The sequence below is a fragment of the Phyllobates terribilis genome, unplaced genomic scaffold (genome assembly GCF_046119375.1).
Source record: "Phyllobates terribilis strain yellow unplaced genomic scaffold, ASM4611937v1 Scaffold_11__3_contigs__length_659146591, whole genome shotgun sequence".
In the NCBI taxonomy this organism is placed as follows: Eukaryota; Metazoa; Chordata; class Amphibia; order Anura; family Dendrobatidae; genus Phyllobates; species Phyllobates terribilis.
Window position 1 is genome coordinate 373,887,245 of NW_027362771.1, and position 18,718 is coordinate 373,905,962.

The window sequence follows — 18,718 nt, forward strand, 5'->3', positions numbered from 1 at the left end:
GTGAAACCCTTTATGAGCTAATGCCTTTAATTGTATAGTTTGGAGAAGATCCTAGCAACGCATTCATATCTTTACCAAAAATGTTTCTTTTTTGCTCAGGTTCCTTGATCAAGAATCCAACTGAACGGAAAAAAGGGAAAGTGGAAGTGAGTAATTCTGATAACAATTTTTCTGTACTCAATCATCTTTGCCGTCTACAGGAGAACTATATTATAATAAATTAGCCAATGTGTTGAAGAAACATGTCACAAGTAGTGTTGAGCGATACCTTCCGATATCAGGAAATATCGTATCGGATTGGATCGGGCCGATACCCAAAAAGTATCGGATATCGCCGATTCCGATACCGGAAACCAATGCAAGTCAATGGGACACAAATATCGGAATGAAAATAAACCCTTTCTTTCCTTGTAGGTTAATTCTACATGAAGTAAAACAACTAAGAATAATGTAGAATGACATGAAAAGCCGGCAATTCATCAGCGGCATTCACCGGTACCCGACAATTTACAACAGAAAGAATAGAGCTTCACACATAGATTAGATAGATAGAAACATGTCAGTCACATATATATGAAGTACAGTGACAGTGTTGCTTACTGTACTTGTCATTTAGTGTAAAGGATTTATTAAAAAAAATATTAGTGTTTTCGTGCACCGTCTCTTTAAAAAAGCCGGCCGGCAATTCAGCATCTGTACCCGACAATTTATAACAGACAGAATAGAGCTTCACACATAGATTAGATAGATAGAAACATGTCAGTCACATATATAAGAAGTACAGTGACAGTGTTGCTTACAGAACTTGTCATTTAGTGTAAAGGATTTATTTAAAAAAATAATAGTGTTTTCATGCACCGTCTCTTTAAGAAAGCCGGCCGGCAATTCAGCATCTGTACCCGACAATTTAGAATAGAAGGAATAGAGAATCACACATAGATTAGATAGATAGAAACATGTCAGTCACATATATATGAAGTACAGTGACAGTGTTGATTACTGTACTTGTCATTTAGTGTTAAAATAAAGGATTTATTTAAAAAAAAATTGGCGTGGGGTTCCCCTTAATTTTAGGCTCTAGCGGAGGTTAAGCAGACAGCTGGGGCAAATGTTTGAAGCCTGGGAAGGGGGTAATACCCACGGAGCTTCCCAGGCTACTAATATCAGCCCCCAGCTGAATACCTAGCCTTTACTAGCTATTAAAATGGGGGACCCCCCCAAAAAAATGACGTGGGGTCCCCCCTAATTTAATAGCTAGCACAGGCTAGGCAGACAGCTGGGGGCTGATATTAATAGCCCAGGAAGGGTGCCATGAATATTGGCCCCCTCCCAGGCTAGAAACACCAGCCGTCAGCCGCCCCAGAAATGGCGCATCCATAGGATGCGCCAATTCTGGCACTTAGCCTCGCTCTTCCACGCTGCCCTGGTGCGGTGGCAGGGGGTAATAGGGTTGGGGTTGATGTCAGCTTATAATGCCAGCTGACATCAAGCCCAGGTTAGTAATGGAGAGGCGTCTATAAGACACCCCCATTACTAACCCCATAGTCAAAGTTAAAAGAAAACACAAACACCCAGAGTAAAGTCCTTTAATTGAAATAAAGACACAATTCTTTATTGTTCTAAATTAAACCATACTTACCATCACGCCCATTCCAGCTGAAGCCAACGATCTCCTGCAATAAAAGAAAAATAATAAAGCAACCTCATCCTTACCTTTCGATGGTTCCCAGGACAGCTCCAGCTCTGCTACATCGAGATGACAGGCTGGACCGCAGCAGAAAGCTGCCATCCAGCCTGTCATCCCGCAGACACTGAGAAGCGCAGGCATGCTTGCGCTCCTCAGTGTCTCTCTGTGACGTCATCCAGATGAGCCGAGTTCATGTCCAATGAACTCAGCTCACCTCATGCACGTCACTGACAGCGTGGGAAAATTCTCCTGCACTCAGCGCTTCAGCGTGAGAATTCTCCCACGCTGTCAGTGACATACATGAGGTGAGGTCATGTCCAATGAACTCAGCTCACCTCATGCACGTCACTGACAGCGTGGGAAAATTCTCACGCTGAAGTGCTGAGTGCAGGAGAATTTTCCCACGCTGTCAGTGACGTACATGAAGTGAGCGGAGTTCATTGGACATGACCTCGGCTCATCTGGATGCCGTCACAGCCAGACACTGAGGAGTGGAAGTATGCCTGCGCTTCTCAGTGTCTGCGGGATGACAGGATGGATGGCAGCGTTCTGCTGCGGTCCAGCCTGTCATCTCGATGTAGCAGAGCTGAAGCTGTCGTGGGAGCCATGGAAAGGTAAGGATGAGGTTGCTTTATTATTTTACTTTTATTGCAGGAGATCGTTGGCTTCAGCTGGAATGGGCGTGGTGGTAAGTATGGTTTAATTTAGAACAATAAAGAATTGTGTGTTTATTTCAATTAAAGGACTTTTTTCTGGGTGTTGTGTTTTTTTAAATACTTTACTAGAAATTCATGGTGGTCATGTCTAATATTGGCGTGACCCCATGAATTTTGGGCTTAGGGCCAGCTGATAATGCCAAGCTGGCCTTAACCCCTTTATTACCCAGTGAGCCACCGCACCAGGGCCCTGGATGAGTTGGGTACAGCGCCAGAAGATGGCGCTTCTATGAACGCGCCATTTTCTGGGGCGGCTGCGGACTGCAATTTGCAGCGGGGGTGGCCCAGAAAGCTTGGGTCTCCCTGCGCTGCGGATTCCAGCCCCCAGCTGCCTAGTTGTATCTGGCTGGGCACAAAAATAGGGCGAAGCCCCACGCATTTTTTTTTAAAATTATTTCATGAAATTCATGGAATAATTAAGAAAAAAAGGGCTTCCCTATATTGTTGTGTCCAACCAGGTACAAATAGGCAGCTGGTGGTTGGGGGCAGCCCGTTCCTGCCTGCTGTACCTGGCTGGACACAAATATAGTGCGAAGCCCCACGTCAATTTTTTTTAAAATAAGTCCTTTATTTTAACACTAAATGACATTTGAGGAGTTAATAAAGATGCAGTCCCTAAATTATTATTTATTTTTTAATTAATTTTTCCCAAAACTTTTGACGTGGGCTTCGCCATATTTTTGTATGCCAGCCAGGTACAGCATCCAGCTTCTATGAACGCGCCATTTTCCGGGGTGGCTGCGCACTGCAATTTTCAGCGGGGGGAGGGGGGGGGGCAGAAAGCTTGGGCCTCCCTGCGCTGCAGATTCCATCCCCCAGCTGCCTAGTTGTACCTGGCTGGACACAAAAATAGGGAGAAGCTTCACGTATTTTTTTTTTTTAATTATTTCATGAAATTCATGAAATAATTAAGAAAAAAAGGGCTTCCCTATATTGTTGTGTCCAACCAGGTACAAATAGGCAGCTGGTGGTTGGGGGCAGCCCGTTCCTGCCTGCTGTACCTGGCTGGACACAAATATAGTGCGAAGCCCCACGTCAATTTTTTTTAAATCATTTCAGGAAATTCATGAAATAATTTAAAAAAATTGATGTGGGGCTTCGCCCTATATTTGTGTCCAGTCAGGTACAGCAGGCAGGAACGGGCTGCCCCCAACCACCAGCAGCCTATTTGTACCTAGCCGGACACAACAATATAGGGAAGCCCTTTTTTTCTGAATTATTCCATGAATTTCATGAATTTAAAAAAAAAAAAACGTGGAGCTTCGCCCTATTTTTGTGTCCAGCCAGGTACAACTAGGCAGCTGGGGGCTGGAATCTGCAGCGCAGGGAGGCCCAAGCTTTCTGGGCCCCACCCGCTGCAAATTGCAGTCCGCAGCCGCCCCGGAAAATGGCGCGTTCATAGAAGCGCCATCTTCTGGCGCTGTACCCAACTCATCCAGGGCCCTGATGCGGTGGCTCACTGGGTAATAAAGGGGTTAAGGCCAGCTTGGCATTATCAGCTGGCCCTAAGCCCGAAATTCATGGGGTCACGCCAATATTAGACATGACCACCATGAATTTCTAGTAAAGTATTTAAAAAAAACACAAACACCCAGAAAAAAGTCCTTTAATTGAAATAAACACACAATTCTTTATTGTTCTAAATTAAACCATACTTACCATCACGCCCATTCCAGCTGAAGCCAACGATCTCCTGCAATAAAAGAAAAATAATAAAGCAACCTCATCCTTACCTTTCCATGGCTCCCACGACGGCTCCAGCTCTGCTACATCGAGATGACAGGCTGGACCGCAGCAGAACGCTGCCATCCAGCCTGTCATCCCGCAGACACTGAGAAGCGCAGGCATACTTCCACTCCTCAGTGTCTGGCTGTGACGGCATCCAGATGAGCCGACAATGAACTCGGCTCACCTCATGTACGTCACTGACAGCGTGGGAGAATTCTCCTGCACTCAGCGCTTCAGCGTGAGAATTTTCCCACGCTGTCAGTGACGTGCATGAGGTGAGGTCATGTCCCATGAACTCGGCGCACCTCATGCACGTCACTGACAGCGTGGGAGAATTCTCACGCTGAAGCGCTGAGTGCAGGAGAATTTTCCCACGCTGTCAGTGACGTGCATGAGGTGAGCTGAGTTCATTGGACATGACCTCGGCTCATCTGGATGACGTCACAGAAAGACACTGAGGAGCGCAAGCATGCCTGCGCTTCTCAGTGTCCGCGGGATGACAGGCTGGATGGCAGCGTTCTGCTGCGGTCCAGCCTGTCATCTCGATGTAGCAGAGCTGAAGCTGTCCTGGGAACCATGGAAAGGTAAGGATGAGGTTGCTTTATTATTTTACTTTTATTGCAGGAGATCGTTGGCTTCAGCTGGAATGGGTGTGGCGGTAAGTATGGTTTAATTTAGAACAATAAAGAATTGTGTCTTTATTTCAATTAAAGGACTTTTTTCTGGGTGTTTGTGTTTTTTTTAAATACTTTACTAGAAATTCATGGCGGTCATGTCTAATATTGGCGTGACCCCATGAATTTCGGGCTTAGGGCCAGCTGATAATGCCAAGCTGGCCTTAACCCCTTTATTACCCAGTGAGCCACCGCACCAGGGCCCTGGATGAGTTGGGTACAGCGCCAGAAGATGGCGCTTCTATGAACGCGCCATTTTCCGGGGCGGCTGCGGACTGCAATTTGCAGCGGGTGGGACCCAGAAAGCTTGGGTCTCCCTGCGCTGCAGATTCCAGCCCCCAGCTGCCTAGTTGTACCTGGCTGGACACAAAAATAGGGCGAAGCGCCACACATTTTTTTTTTTAATTATTTCATGAAATTCATGGAATAATTCAGAAAAAAAGGGCTTCCCTATATTGTTGTGTCCGGCTAGGTACAAATAGGCAGCTGGTGGTTGGGGGCAGCCCGTTCCTGCCTGCTGTACCTGGCTGGACACAATTATAGGGCGAAGCCCCACATAATTTTTTTTTAATTATTTCATGAATTTCCTGAAATAATTAAAAAAAAATTGACGTGGGGCTTCACACTATATTTGTGTCCAGCCAGGTACAGCAGGCAGGAACGGGCTGCCCCCAACCACCAGCTGCCTATTTGTACCTAGCCGGACACAACAATATAGGGAAGCCCTTTTTTTCTTAATTATTCCATGAATTTCATGAAATAATTAAAAAAAAAAAAACGTGGAGCTTCTCCCTATTTTTGTGTCCAGCCAGGTACAACTAGGCAGCTGGGGGATGGAATCTGCAGCGCAGGGAGGCCCAAGCTTTTTGCCCTCCCCCCCCCCGCTGAAAATTGCAGTCCGCGGCCGCCCCGGAAAATGGCGCGTTCATAGAAGCTGGATGCTGTACCTGGCTGGCATACAAAAATATGGCGAAGCCCACGTCAAAAGTTTTGGGAAAAATTTATTAAAAAATAAATAATAATTTAGGGACTGCATCTTTATTAAGTCCTCAAATGTCATTTAGTGTTAAAATAAAGGATTTATTTAAAAAAAAAATGGCGTGGGATCCCCCATAATTTTAGTCTCTAGCGGAGGTTAAGCAGACGGCTGGGGCAGATGTTTGAAGCCTGGGAAGGGGGTAAAACCCACGGAGCTTCCCAGGCTACTAATATCAGCCCCCAGCTGAATACCTAGCCTTTACTAGCTATTAAAATGGGGGACCCCCCAAAAAAAAATGACGTGGGGTCCCCTCTATTTTAATAGCTAGCAAAGGCTAGGCAGACAGCTGGGGGCTGATATTAATAGCTCAGGAAGGGTGCCATGAATATTGGCCCCCTCCCAGGCTAGAAACACCAGCCGTCAGCCGCCCCAGAAATGGCGCATCCATAGGATGCGCCAATTCTGGCACTTAGCCTCGCTCTTCCACGCTGCCCTGGTGCGGTGGCAGGGGGTAATAGTGGTGGGGTTCATGTCAGCGCCAGCTGCCATGAAGCCCAGGTTAGTAATGATGGCCGTCTATATGACACCCCCATTACTAACCTACAAAGTGTTAAAAAGAAAAAACACACTACACCCAGAAAAAAATAATTTATTTGAAATAAAACACCATTTTATTTAATTCTTAGTTTACTAAAAAAAAAATAGTTACCTGTCCACGTTCCTGCGCTGATCTCCCATGCACAGCTGTCACATCTGGAGATGGTGACAGCTGTGCATGGCTGCTGTAAGCTCACGCTGCCGGGAACACGTCCGCTCCCGGCAGCGGGAGCCACTGACTGAGGTCACCGGAGTGCATTCAGGCAGCGCAGCTCCGGAGACCTCCTTTACGGCAGTGCTGTACCGTGGGAATTTCTCACGATACAGCAGTGCCGTAAAGGAGCTAACCGGAGCAGCGCTGCCTGAACTCTGGTGAACCCTTACGGCCCCGTCATTCTAGCGGCGGCAGCGGTTCAGAGCGGTCACATTCTATGTGGCTGCTCTGAACTGGAGATCTTCGTGGGACACTCGTGGACTACTACGGAGGGGTAAGGATAAGGTTGTGGTTTATTATTTTATATTTTATTACAGGAGATCGATGGCTTCGGGGAATTAGGTGTCTTGGTGAGTATAGGTGTAGTTTTTTATTTTTTACTTTATTTTAGGTGGCGATCGGCGGGGACAGGTAATGTATGAACTAATTTCTTTTAGGTAACCACTGGCCACCAATGACATGTATTTAACATTTATTGGGGACACAGTAGGGCAATTTAAATAGCAGGATCAGGCTGATGGGAACTACTGCTCCCATCGAGCTGATCCTGCTGGCAGGAGTGGACGGGGGACAGACATAGGCCGATGGGAGTAGTAGTGTCACATCGGCCTATGTCTGCCCGCACACACACACCCGCACACACACACCCCGCACACACACCCGCACACACACCCCGCACACACACACCCCGCACACACACACACACCCCGCACACACACACACACCCGCACACACACACCCCGCACACACACCCGCACACACACACACCCGCACACACACCCCGCACACACTAATCATGACGGGTCCGGGAGGTGAGGCTGACCTGTGCGGCCGTGGGAAAGTTGATGTGAGTTCATGCAGTGAAGCATGAACTCACATGAACCCTCTGAGGGCACCGCGGCTACTTCAAATGAACAGCTGATCGGCATCACCTGATACCTCAGCTGTTCATTTGAAATAACCGGCGGGAAAGCGCAGCACAGAACGGGAAAGCCGGCGGTGAAGTCTTTTCACTGCCGGCTTCCCCGCCCGGGTCCTTCGCTCCTTGGTGCTGCGCTCCCCGCCCGGTCCTAATTTACGATCGGGATGGGAGGTGGCGAGGGGAGCGGAGGATCGGGGTGGGAGGCTGCGGGGAAGCAGTATGGGGCTGCGTGATTGTTTAAAAGCCGGCGGCTTTTTACCGCGCGCCGGCTTTTAAACAATCAGGAGAATTCTCCCACGCTGGGATGGCATTCTGATGACAAGCTGGATCGCAGCTGAGCGCTGCCATCCAGCTTGTCATCCTTCAGAGACACTGCAGAGCGCAGGCATTATGGGAACTTCCGATTCCGGTATTCGATATTATAAAAGTATCGGAATTAAGTATCGGAATTCCGATACAGTGAATATCGGCCGATACCCGATATTTCAGTATCGGAATGCTCAACACTAGTCACAAGATGTCATTGGTCCGGGAGCCATGAAGTTTCATCCTGACTAGTTCCAAAAGGGCGAGCTTATTATATGGACGTGTGCTGTCCGTGTGCCCCACCAACCGTACACGGAGAGCACATGCACCCATTATAGCACTTGGCTGATTTTCCACACAGACCAATGGTCTAAGTGCCAAAAATCGCAGAATACACTAGTACAATACAAAGACTGTACTAATTGCCTTTTGAACTTGATGATGTAGCGTTGGATGAGAAGACGCATCCTCCTTCCTTTCTACAGTATTACATTAGGGGATCTTTACTTTTTTTTGCAATTTTCTTTATTTTAGTCCTGGCCTTAGTGTTTTTGTTCATGCTGCTGAGTGGATTTATTTTTTTAAATTTTATTTTATTTATTAATGCATGCAACTAAACACAATGTGGCTAGTATAGAATCTACACCAATAATGTATACTCCTGATGAACATCTGGAAACCTTTTAAAGATGTCATGTATTTTTTGTCTGTTGCCTTTTTAGTGTTTTCTGGACTTTGTGCAGCTTTTCCACACACAAACATTTAGAAACAATTTTTGTGTCCCTGATTTCCTTCTTTTTGCATAGTGTTATGCCTATATATCTATGTTACGAGATGCATGTTATATGGCAGCTTTTCATAAATTGTAGTCAGAATTACATTAACTACATTCTTCTTGCACACCTGCATTTCACTACAGACTGAGATCATCATCTATATGCAGTATACGTGTTTGGAGTTTTTTTTTTTTTTTTTGATGTCCGGCACAAAAAAATTAAGGCAAATGGTCAGAGATTTGCTAATGTCTAACTCTGAAACATGATTGAAGGATTCAGCCATCTAATACTTTTCAGGGGCGCTTCTTGACTCTTCCCTGATTACATTTGTCGGGGAAGAATGAGGATCAGGCAGTTGGATTGTAACATGCCCAATCCTTTTGTTCTCTGGGAGATAAATCACCAGGGGTGGCTAATACCGTCTTATTACCAAGCATTCATGTGTGTGACCGAGTCCAAAAATATAACTATTGTTCATCCAACAGCTGTCAGTGTATAGCCATACTCTACCATCCAGTTCTGGGTAACTATAGCTGGCCATATATGATAACTGATAGTTTTTGCTTGCTAAAATACCAACCTTACATGTAACATTATAGGTTCATATCTTCTGATCAATTAATAATGTTGCTCTAGGGTACACCCATTGTTTTCAAATTCATATAAAAGATTAGTAGAAGATGAGGATAGAATATAATCTACAGCATCATAACTGGGCAATCCACAAAACAATATGGCGTAGTTCACACTGTTCATCTTAATGCTCCGTATTATAAACCTCATTGCCTTAATTTGTTGCTCACCTTTTTATTTTGGAGCAGTGACTGAGGGATATGATCATTGCATACCAGTGAGTTTGTCAGTGGCCGACTGCATGTGCATGGTATTTGCATTGATGTGCTGTAGTGAAGGCTCTGTTCACACCTGTGTCAGAACCTCTGTCTGTATTCTCCATTGGAAATTCAGTCTGTCTTTACAAGGAAACCTGGACTTCACCCAACAGCCAGGTTACTGTAGTCTGACAAATCTGGCAGAGTATTGCACCAGATTTGAACAGAGCCTTCATTAATATATACATATATATAATTATATTTAATTGTGTTCATATTTCATGCTACTGACCTAAAATTTAATCTTTTGGGTTTGTGATTTATGGGTTCAGAAATTCTAATCATTGTTTCTGTATAAAGTGGTTTTCCCTTTTAGGAATTTCTTTTCCCAAATCTTAAGTAAAGGGAGTTTGTTATCCGAAAAAGACCCATTAAAATTAAGTTTATAATAAATATATATTTTCATATGTTCTTTTGTTCGGCTGATTTTATTTTTTGTTTCTTTTCTTCATATGAAGATCAAAACTGATTATCAAGCAGCCTGCGCACAAACAGTTGGGGTATTACAAATCCAGCATTAGACTACTGAATTCCCTAAACCACTTCATTAATTGAAATAATTCCAACTTACCGCTTGAATATTTGAGCAGAATGCTGTTTCTTTGCTTGTACTTTCTTTGAAGTCTTAAGTTCACTTACATTTTCGTCAATCACAAAATTTCATCTTCTGTGCACTTAGTAAATTGTACTATATATATATTCTTTATTTTTATATATATATATATATATATATATATATATATATGTGTGTGTCCTGCTGATTTATGACTTTTGTGTACAGCCTATTCCATCCCCGGAATTTATCAAGGATCGTCTTGAAATCTATGAAATTTTGAAAAGGGAACATGATGCTTTAATCGCAGACCGAGCTGCAAAACAAAGCAAGCCTATTAAAATCATTTTGCCTGATGGAAAGACCATTGATGGACAGTCCTGGAGAACAACCCCATTTGAAGTAGCTTCTGAAATAAGGTAACCATTTATTTATTTTTTTAATTATTATTTTTTAAGTAGATATGTAACAGATTTCACAGTATGAATTGCATACAATACTAAAGTGATCTTATACACCTGATAAGGCTGGTGTACTTATTGTAAAAAAATAAATAAACAAATCCATTTTAGAGTGGCTGTATAATCTTTTATAAATATTTAGCTCAATTTCCACCTTCTGCTCAAATCTCCCAATGCTCAGTACAAGCTGCAGCAGCTAGTCAGGCTGGGTGGGCGAAGTCTGAATAAGCTTGGATTCATCAGCTCTCTCACTCTTTACCTGGACTCCTAAACTGGTCATTTTAAAAGCCTGATTATACAGCCATTCTGACATGACTTTTCAAAGTAAGTACACCAGCCTCTTTAGGTGTAAAGACATCTGTATAAAAATGTATGCTGTTTAGATTGAAAAATCTAGTGACAGGGCCATTTTGAGCTGTTTATAGTTGAGCAGTGCACAAGACACAGAATTTTTTACAAGCTCTCTACCTAAGGTAAAAAATTTATTTGGCGGCAATGAAAGTAAAGATGTTCACAATTTGTACTCTGCTTATACAACCATTATCATGGTATATAATGAAGTCCTTCAGTTCGTTCACTTGGTAAATGCGCATTACATACAGTTTAGTAGCTGTATAGTAGTGTGGGGGTCGTGATGACATTCCACTCGTCCTCCAGTCACTCCAAATTCAAACTATGAGCATGGGTCAACCATTCAAAGAATGAGTCAGACAACAAGCTGGTTCAAGCTCAGAGCATGCTCAGAAGACTACTACAGTCAACCTCCTCAGCATTGTTCTGCGTTTATTTTTACATACACAAATCTAAATACACTACATAATGGGAGGGAAAAGGGGTTGTCCGGGGCGGGTTAAACAATGAAAGTCCAGTGTCTGGCCACTCCTGATTGGTCCACATCTCCTTATCTCAGTCTCTGGGCAGATATTGCAGCCGTCAGCTTATAATCTTGTTTCGTTTCTCTGAAATGTCTTGGCAACACTGGAAATGTCTTAGTTTAAGTTTCGATTTGAGTAATTACGTAGCAAGGAAAGCTTATTGTTATATGACACAAAATGGTGGTTAGTACATTAGCAAAAAAGCGTATAAAAGTTACAAAAATATAAAAGTTACAAATATATATATTCTCTTTTACCCTGACATTCCCCCCTAAACACTAAGCTTTCCTTTGCTTCGGGTCCTTTGAGACTGTCCATGTGTGGGGAGAGGGGAGGTGGATTTCTTCACCCAATCATCTTAGAAGCTGCCCCCTTATGGGACGCCCCCAGACAATTGAGCCCTATCCTGGGTGACACATGGAGTTCTCCCAACTGATCCTAAACTGAATCTCTCAATTGGACTTTGTCATGGGGGGGCTGGTCAGGCTTGTTCAAAGGAGTATATTTCTCTATATAAGGGGACTGTGCAGCACAGGACCACCAGGCCCAATACTAGTAGACCTCCCATTACTAGACAAACTTGTTGGAAGAATCCCTTGAGCCCTCCCAACCAACTTGAGAAAAAGGAGCTATCTACCCCTGTGTGGTAGCTGTCCACCCTGGGACAGACAGTAAGCATATGGAAAGGATATAGAAGAAGGTAGTCATCTTTTATAGACTCGTTCTGTCTCTCTTGCAGTGGGAGCCGTGAATCCAGGTGCTCTTGCCCTCAAGCTTCAGAGCCGTCGGGGTGGTGAGAAGCACAGTGTACGGTCCCTCGAACCGCGGCTGGAGGCAGTCTTTCCGGACAAACTTCTTCACATACACTAGATCGCCTGGGGTGAAATCATGTACTGCATCACCTGTAGATTCTGGGAGAGAAGCAGATACTGGAGAGCGGGTGTTAGTCAATTCTCTAGACAAAACAATCACAAATTTTACCACTCTATCATGTGTTTCAGACAACTCTTGGGGCCTAATCTCTTCTATCTTGGGTGGGGTCCCAAACAAAATTTTATAGGGAGTCAGCCCATGTTTGGCCTGAGGAGTGTGTGTGATATAATACAATACTATGGGGAGTAGGTCGGGCCAGGGGAGGGGATGATCTTAGGTCATTTTCAAGAGCTGGGTCTTGAGGGTGGAATTCATTCTCTCCACTTTGCCTGAACTGGCAGGATGGTATGGAGTGTGGAGGCCCAAATCTGTTCCCAACATGTTCCAGAGTTCTTCGTAGATATTTGCTGTGAAAGCTGGTCCTTGATCCGATTCTATGACTTGGGGAACTCCAAATCTGCAGGCAATTTCGGTGATCAGTTTCCTGGCTGTGACTTTAGCAGTCATGTTGACGACCGGGTAGGCCTCGGGCCAGGCTGAGAACATATCCACGGCTACCAAAACGTACTCCTATTTTCTTGCTTTAGGCATTTGGATATGGTCGACTTGTATTCTCTGCCAAGGGTAGTCTGGTTTAGCCAGGTGTTGGAGAGGGACCCGTGCCATACACGTTGGGTTGCAGGTAGCGCAGACAGAGCAGGATTTTGAGTACGCAGTCACAGTGGAAGAGATTCCGGGTGCAAAATACAGTTTCTTGATACATGCCAAGGCTTGATTCTTTCCTCTGTGTGTAGGCCCGTGAGCCCATGCTGCCACAGCTGAGTACATGCGTCTAGGCAAGCAAGGCTTCCCATCCACTTGGTAAAGAGTCGAGTTGACCTTTGAATCTTTGCGACCTGCCAGCACGGCTCCTGCCGCTTTCCATTGCTTGACTTCTTCAGTGGGGGGTCTTCCTTTGTTCCTCACACAATTTTTCTTTAGGCATCCTGACCCCCCTGGATTCCACTCGTGTCTCCGCTGGACTTGTATGGTCTTCCGCCGGCTGTTCTTTGGCTCTTGCTCTAGTGAGCGCCACAGCTACGGTTTGCAGGGTTTCTCCTATCTCTTCTTCCTTTTCCTGCCACTTTGATGACACATTCTCCACTGCTGCAGTCTTGGCTGCTTGGTCAGCTAGGTGGTTGCCCCTGGCTTCTCTGGATTCTAGTCTTCCATGAGCCTTGACCTTCATAACAGCAACCTGAATGGGTAGTTCCAGGGCCTTCATTAGGGCCTTAATCCATGAGGCATGTTTCACTGGTGTACCTGCAGCTGTGATGAATCCTCTAGACTTCCACAAAAGTCCAAAATCGTTGCAAATTCCATGTCCATACCTGGAATCGGTATATATATATATATATTCGCCTTTGTTCCTGCTGCCAGGTGGCAGGCCTCTGTGAAAGCCACAAGTTCAGCTTCTTGTGCAGACATGTATGGTGGTAGAGCTTCAGCCTTGAGGACTGTTAGGTCTGTTGTGACAGCATATCCCGTGTGGAACTTCCCTTGAGGGTCTGCGAGCGGATGTGCCACCATATTCTCTGGAGCAGAAGTCTCTTCCTGCAAAATTTTTATACAATCATGAGGTTCCACCAATGGACCTTCACCCTCTTCACCTTCCCCCCTAGAAGGTGGAAGCAAAGTGGCAGGATTGATAGTCAGACATCTGGTAAATGTTATATTGGAGGGCAACAATAGGGAACACTGCAGACGCAGGTGTCTTTGGTTGGTGAGATGTTTCGGAAATGTTTGTTGCAGAACAGCTGAGAGATCATGACCGGCCTGTATAACTAGATCATGTCCAAGGACGATATCAGCTGACTTGTCAAGGAGGATGTGAGCAGCGTGGACCGCCTTAAGGCACATGGGGGCAGTTCGGGCGACAGGGTCCAGGCGGGCTGAGTAGTAGCCTAAAGGCCGATACTTATGATCATAGCGTTGTGCTAGAACTCCAGAGGCATGACCTTCCGATTCCGAGGCAAAAAGATGAAATGGCTGAGTATAGTCTAGTAAGCCCAAGGCCGGGGCAGAGACAACAGCCTGTTTAAGGCGGTCAAAACATAGTCTGTGTTGATGAGAAACACGTGGATCTTCAGCATGAAGCCAAACTGAGCCTTCATTCTTGAGACAGTCGTACAGAGGTTGCATGAGCTTTGAGGCATCAGGGATCCATTGCCTGCAGTAAGTGATGAGGCCAAGGAAAGTCTGCATAGCGGAATAGGTGGTTGGGAAGGTGATATCCATGATCGCTTGCTTTCTTTCTTCAGTCAGATGTCTAGCACCTTGTGATATACAATGTCCGAGGAAAATGACCTTGGGCAGACACCATTGGACTTCGCCTTTCGAGACTTTACAGTTAGCTGAGTGAAGAAACCAGAGAAGGGATTCTGACATCTCTGGCAAATTTTCTTCAGTGCCACAGAGTAAAAGATCATCCACATACCGTAGAAGGGTGACCTGAGGGTTCTCTTGAACCCATGGCTCCAGAATAGACTTCATAGAATGAGTGAATTGGTTAGGAGAGTTCTGGGCTCTTTGCGGAGTCCTGGTCCATATAAGCTGTGCTCCTTGAAAGGTGAAGGCAGAAAGAAACCACGAATCTTCATGTAAGGGTATACTGAAGAAGGCGTTGGCCAGATCTAACACCGTAAACAAGGTGGCCGTTGGAGGCACCTGAGACAAAAGGGTGTTTGGGTTGGGTACCACTGGAGTTTCTAAAATGGTAGCTGCATTGACGGCTCTGAGATCCTGAACCAACTGGTATCTTGGAGACTCTCCCGGAACGGTTTTCTTTTTTACAGGAAAGAGGGGTGTATTGCATGGAGATACACATCTGACAAGGACTCCTGATTCCAGGAGGGAAACGATTTGGGTACCCAAGCTTTGTTCTTGTGCAGCCTTGAGGGGGTATTGTGGCAACCGTGGATACCTGTGTCCAGGCTTGAGGTGTACTCGGACCGGGGGAACCTGCAGGAGGCCGACGTCCTCTGGCCCACTGGACCACAGAGAGTGAGGGAACTGTGAGGTTGTATGGTTATCATCATGAGAGGGAAGGCTTTAAAAACACAGTGGTCTTCAGTCCCTTGTTCGGAATGAGGGTCCCGCAAAAGAAGCTCCATACCATGGTTTCCGAAGGTAATTGTTGCCTTCATTCGCTCTAAGAGATCGGTTCCCAACAGATTGACAGGACAAGTTTCAGAGACCAAGAATCTTGTGAGTACTCCGGTGAACGGTCCTGCAGACACAGGGACTGTGGGTGGAGAGGAAATATGTTGGCCTTCCACCCCAACACAGGTGAGGGTATCCGGTGATAGGGATACAGAAGGAGGGAGCTGTGCAGAGGAAATGACAGATGTGGCCGCCCCAGTGTCCACCTGTAAAGTGACAGTCTCTGAGGATGTGGTCAAGGCTACCACACTCCCAACACAACATTCGTCCTTCAGAATCACGAGATTGTCTCCTGTTTCTAGATGATCCCTTGTCATCTCTTCTGTCTTGTTTTCTATATGTGGGAGGAGTATCATCACCTGTGCCTTTAACCATTACCCACTTGATTCCATGTTGGTTGCCAGGGGGTGGGTAGCTTTCTTGAGCTTGATATAGCATGGCAGGAGCGGCTTTCTTCCTTGGCTTAGTATCCTTTTCCATTTTTAGCATGGCTTTTTGGAAAGCTTTAACGATATCCACCGCGTCGTTGAAAGAAGAAGAACGAATCTCGGGCCGTACTCTCAGGACTTCATCTCTGAGAGCGTCTTGTAGGCCATCTACTAGGGCCTGAACCAACAGGGCGGCCTGCATCTTGACGTGAGGACTGTATCCAAGATCCTCAAAATGCATGCTGAGTCTTGCAGCATATCTTTCCACAGATTCATCAGGGTCTTGTTGAACATCTTGTACAGACCCAGCTTGATCTGACAAGCGATCCTGAGCCCAGGCTTTTAACTGTTTCATGTATTCTAGGCCGGATTCATACGTACTAAGGGATCCTGCTTTTGTGGAAACCATGGCCTTTTGAAAGCTCTCCATTTTCGGCTAAGTGAGCCTGGCATTCTGCAGCCAGAGTAGAACCAGCAGCAAGGGCAATTTTACGAACCAATCCTCCAACATGGCTCATACAGGTGTTTGCAGGGTTGGCTATGGCCCCCACCCGATATGTAAGGATGTCACCATAGCCTATTGACAGAGTGACAGGGTGTCCTGATGGGTCTACTAGGTTCCGGGAGCGGCAGGGGTCCCAGACTTCTGAGGGGCTGGGGGGGTGGTGCTCTTTCAGCAGTTGCTTGGAGCAAGGGCCGGAGTATGGGCAATGAATGTGGGGCGGAGGATGCCATAGGAAACGTATGGGGTAAAGGGGGGGGGGCTGGAGTATCTTGAGCCCATCCCTCATCTGGCTCCGTATCGTCTTGAGTAACAGTATGTTGGCGGAGGGAGAGCAGTCTGGCCTGAAATTCTGGGGGGGGTTGAGGAGGATATCCCCAGGGTTGTGGGTGACTCCCATAGGAAACAGGGGAAGCGTCTCAGCATCGTGGACTGGAGCAGAGGGTATCACATTAGTTTCAGATGGGTGCTCTGGGACTACGGGCTTTTCCACCTGTGCTGGTGGCTGGTAATATGCACCGGACGGATCTAGTAGTGGATATAGGCTGGATTGGGGCTTTCCGGGCCTCCCACAACAAGTAAGAGGTGTAGCAAGATGGCCGTGGGAGGGAGGAGTTAAAATGGAAGTGGGATTATTCTTGGAGGCAGGAAAAGGTGTAGTAAGATGGCCGTTGGAGGGAGGAGGGGGGAGTGGGGGTGGGATTGTTCTTGGGGGCAGGCTGGGCATCGTGCCATGGGCGGCCCGCCCAGAGTGGGTTTTGCTCTCCACACACCCGACACGTCCACCCCTCCGGTGATTTGTTGTTGGCACCATTATAGGGCGGTGGCTGAAGGCTCGGTGTAGTGACAGGCATCAACGGGGTTACGGCCAATTTAGGGTCACATAACAAATCACATTCTGTAGCTTTCATGTATCCGAACAAAGGCTCGGCATTCTCTGTCCCCCCCCTGCATCATCTACTCTAAAATGTGCTTGCAGAAATCCTCACCCAACTTTCCCAACTTCTGTGTAACACATTCATAAGCTTATCATATTCTACAAATTCCTAACATTCTTCTTGCCTTCTTGCCTTCCTGTAACTCCACTAATTGGCTTAACTCCTACAGCAGCATTCCGCAACTTACGAAATCTTTCAAATTTGAATATACACAACATTTTCTTATAGAATGCAATGATCTGTCGCGACTCAGATCACTGGTGCAGCCGACAGGTCGCCACTCCTCAGTGTAGAGACACCTCGATACACTGTTGAGATAGAGAGACACCTCAATCTAACTCCTTTCCTAGCCTTGAATGGCGACTTTACAGTGCGACTCACCACGGCACCCTGACTACAGGTCACCACCCGTCAGTGTAGAGACACCTCGATACACTGATGAGATAGAGAGACGCCTCGATCTATCTCCTTTCCTACCACGGTACCACCCGACAGTGTAGAGACACCTCGATACACTGTTTAGATAGAGAGACACCTCAATCTATCTGCTTTCCTACCACGGTACCACCCGACAGTGTAGAGACACCTCGATACACTGTTTCCTAACCTTGACTTAACAGCAGTCTCTGTGTTAGACGAAGAGCACACCTCAATTCGTCACAGATTCTTTCTCCCTTACACTACAATTCAGGAATGCTTTGTAACCTTGACTATCAGTTACGGGAGGCAGCTATCTAAGAAAAGTACAGTGACCGGGGGAGGAGGAGGTGGTGTGCACACGAGCACGCGCAGGCATGCGACGTCACTCGTTTTAACACTTGCTGGTTCAGGACGTGGTGCGGGACGCCCAAGGTCTCACCACTCGACCGGTCACCCACCCAGATCCAACCTGACAATCCCAACAGGAACTGCTGCGGCTGACACACAGGCAAGTGAGACATATAAAATACATCTCAACTTACCGTGTTCGATGGAGGTTGATCAGGCCTCAAATTCAGCCACCGCGGTCACCACCAGGGAAGTCAGCAATATGGGTCCGGGAGGGCGGCGTACCGCTAGCCACGCCGCACGTTGAGCGCCATTTGTGGGGGTCGTGATGACATTCCACTCGTCCTCCAGTCACTCCAAATTCAAACTATGAGCATGGGTCAACCATTCAAAGAATGAGTCAGACAACAAGCTGGTTCAAGCTCAGAGCATGCTCAGAAGACTACTACAGTCAACCTCCTCAGCATTGTTCTGCGTTTATTTTTACATACACAAATCTAAATACACTACATAATGGGAGGGAAAAGGGGTTGTCCGGGGCGGGTTAAACAATGAAAGTCCAGTGTCTGGCCACTCCTGATTGGTCCACATCTCCTTATCTCAGTCTCTGGGCAGATATTGCAGCCGTCA

At 46.2% G+C, this 18,718-nt stretch overlaps 1 protein-coding gene across 1 annotated transcript in view; it reads left to right on the plus strand.

The window, feature by feature from the left end:
* The window catches only part of LOC141166347 (threonine--tRNA ligase 1, cytoplasmic-like), a 61,771-nt gene that overhangs the window by 18,274 nt on the left and 24,779 nt on the right, over positions 1-18,718 (plus strand). The window contains exons 6-7 of the mRNA XM_073652944.1: positions 100-146; positions 10,271-10,461. Of these exons, the coding sequence (XP_073509045.1) occupies positions 100-146; positions 10,271-10,461 (238 nt within the window). The remainder of the gene's footprint in view (positions 1-99; positions 147-10,270; positions 10,462-18,718) is intronic.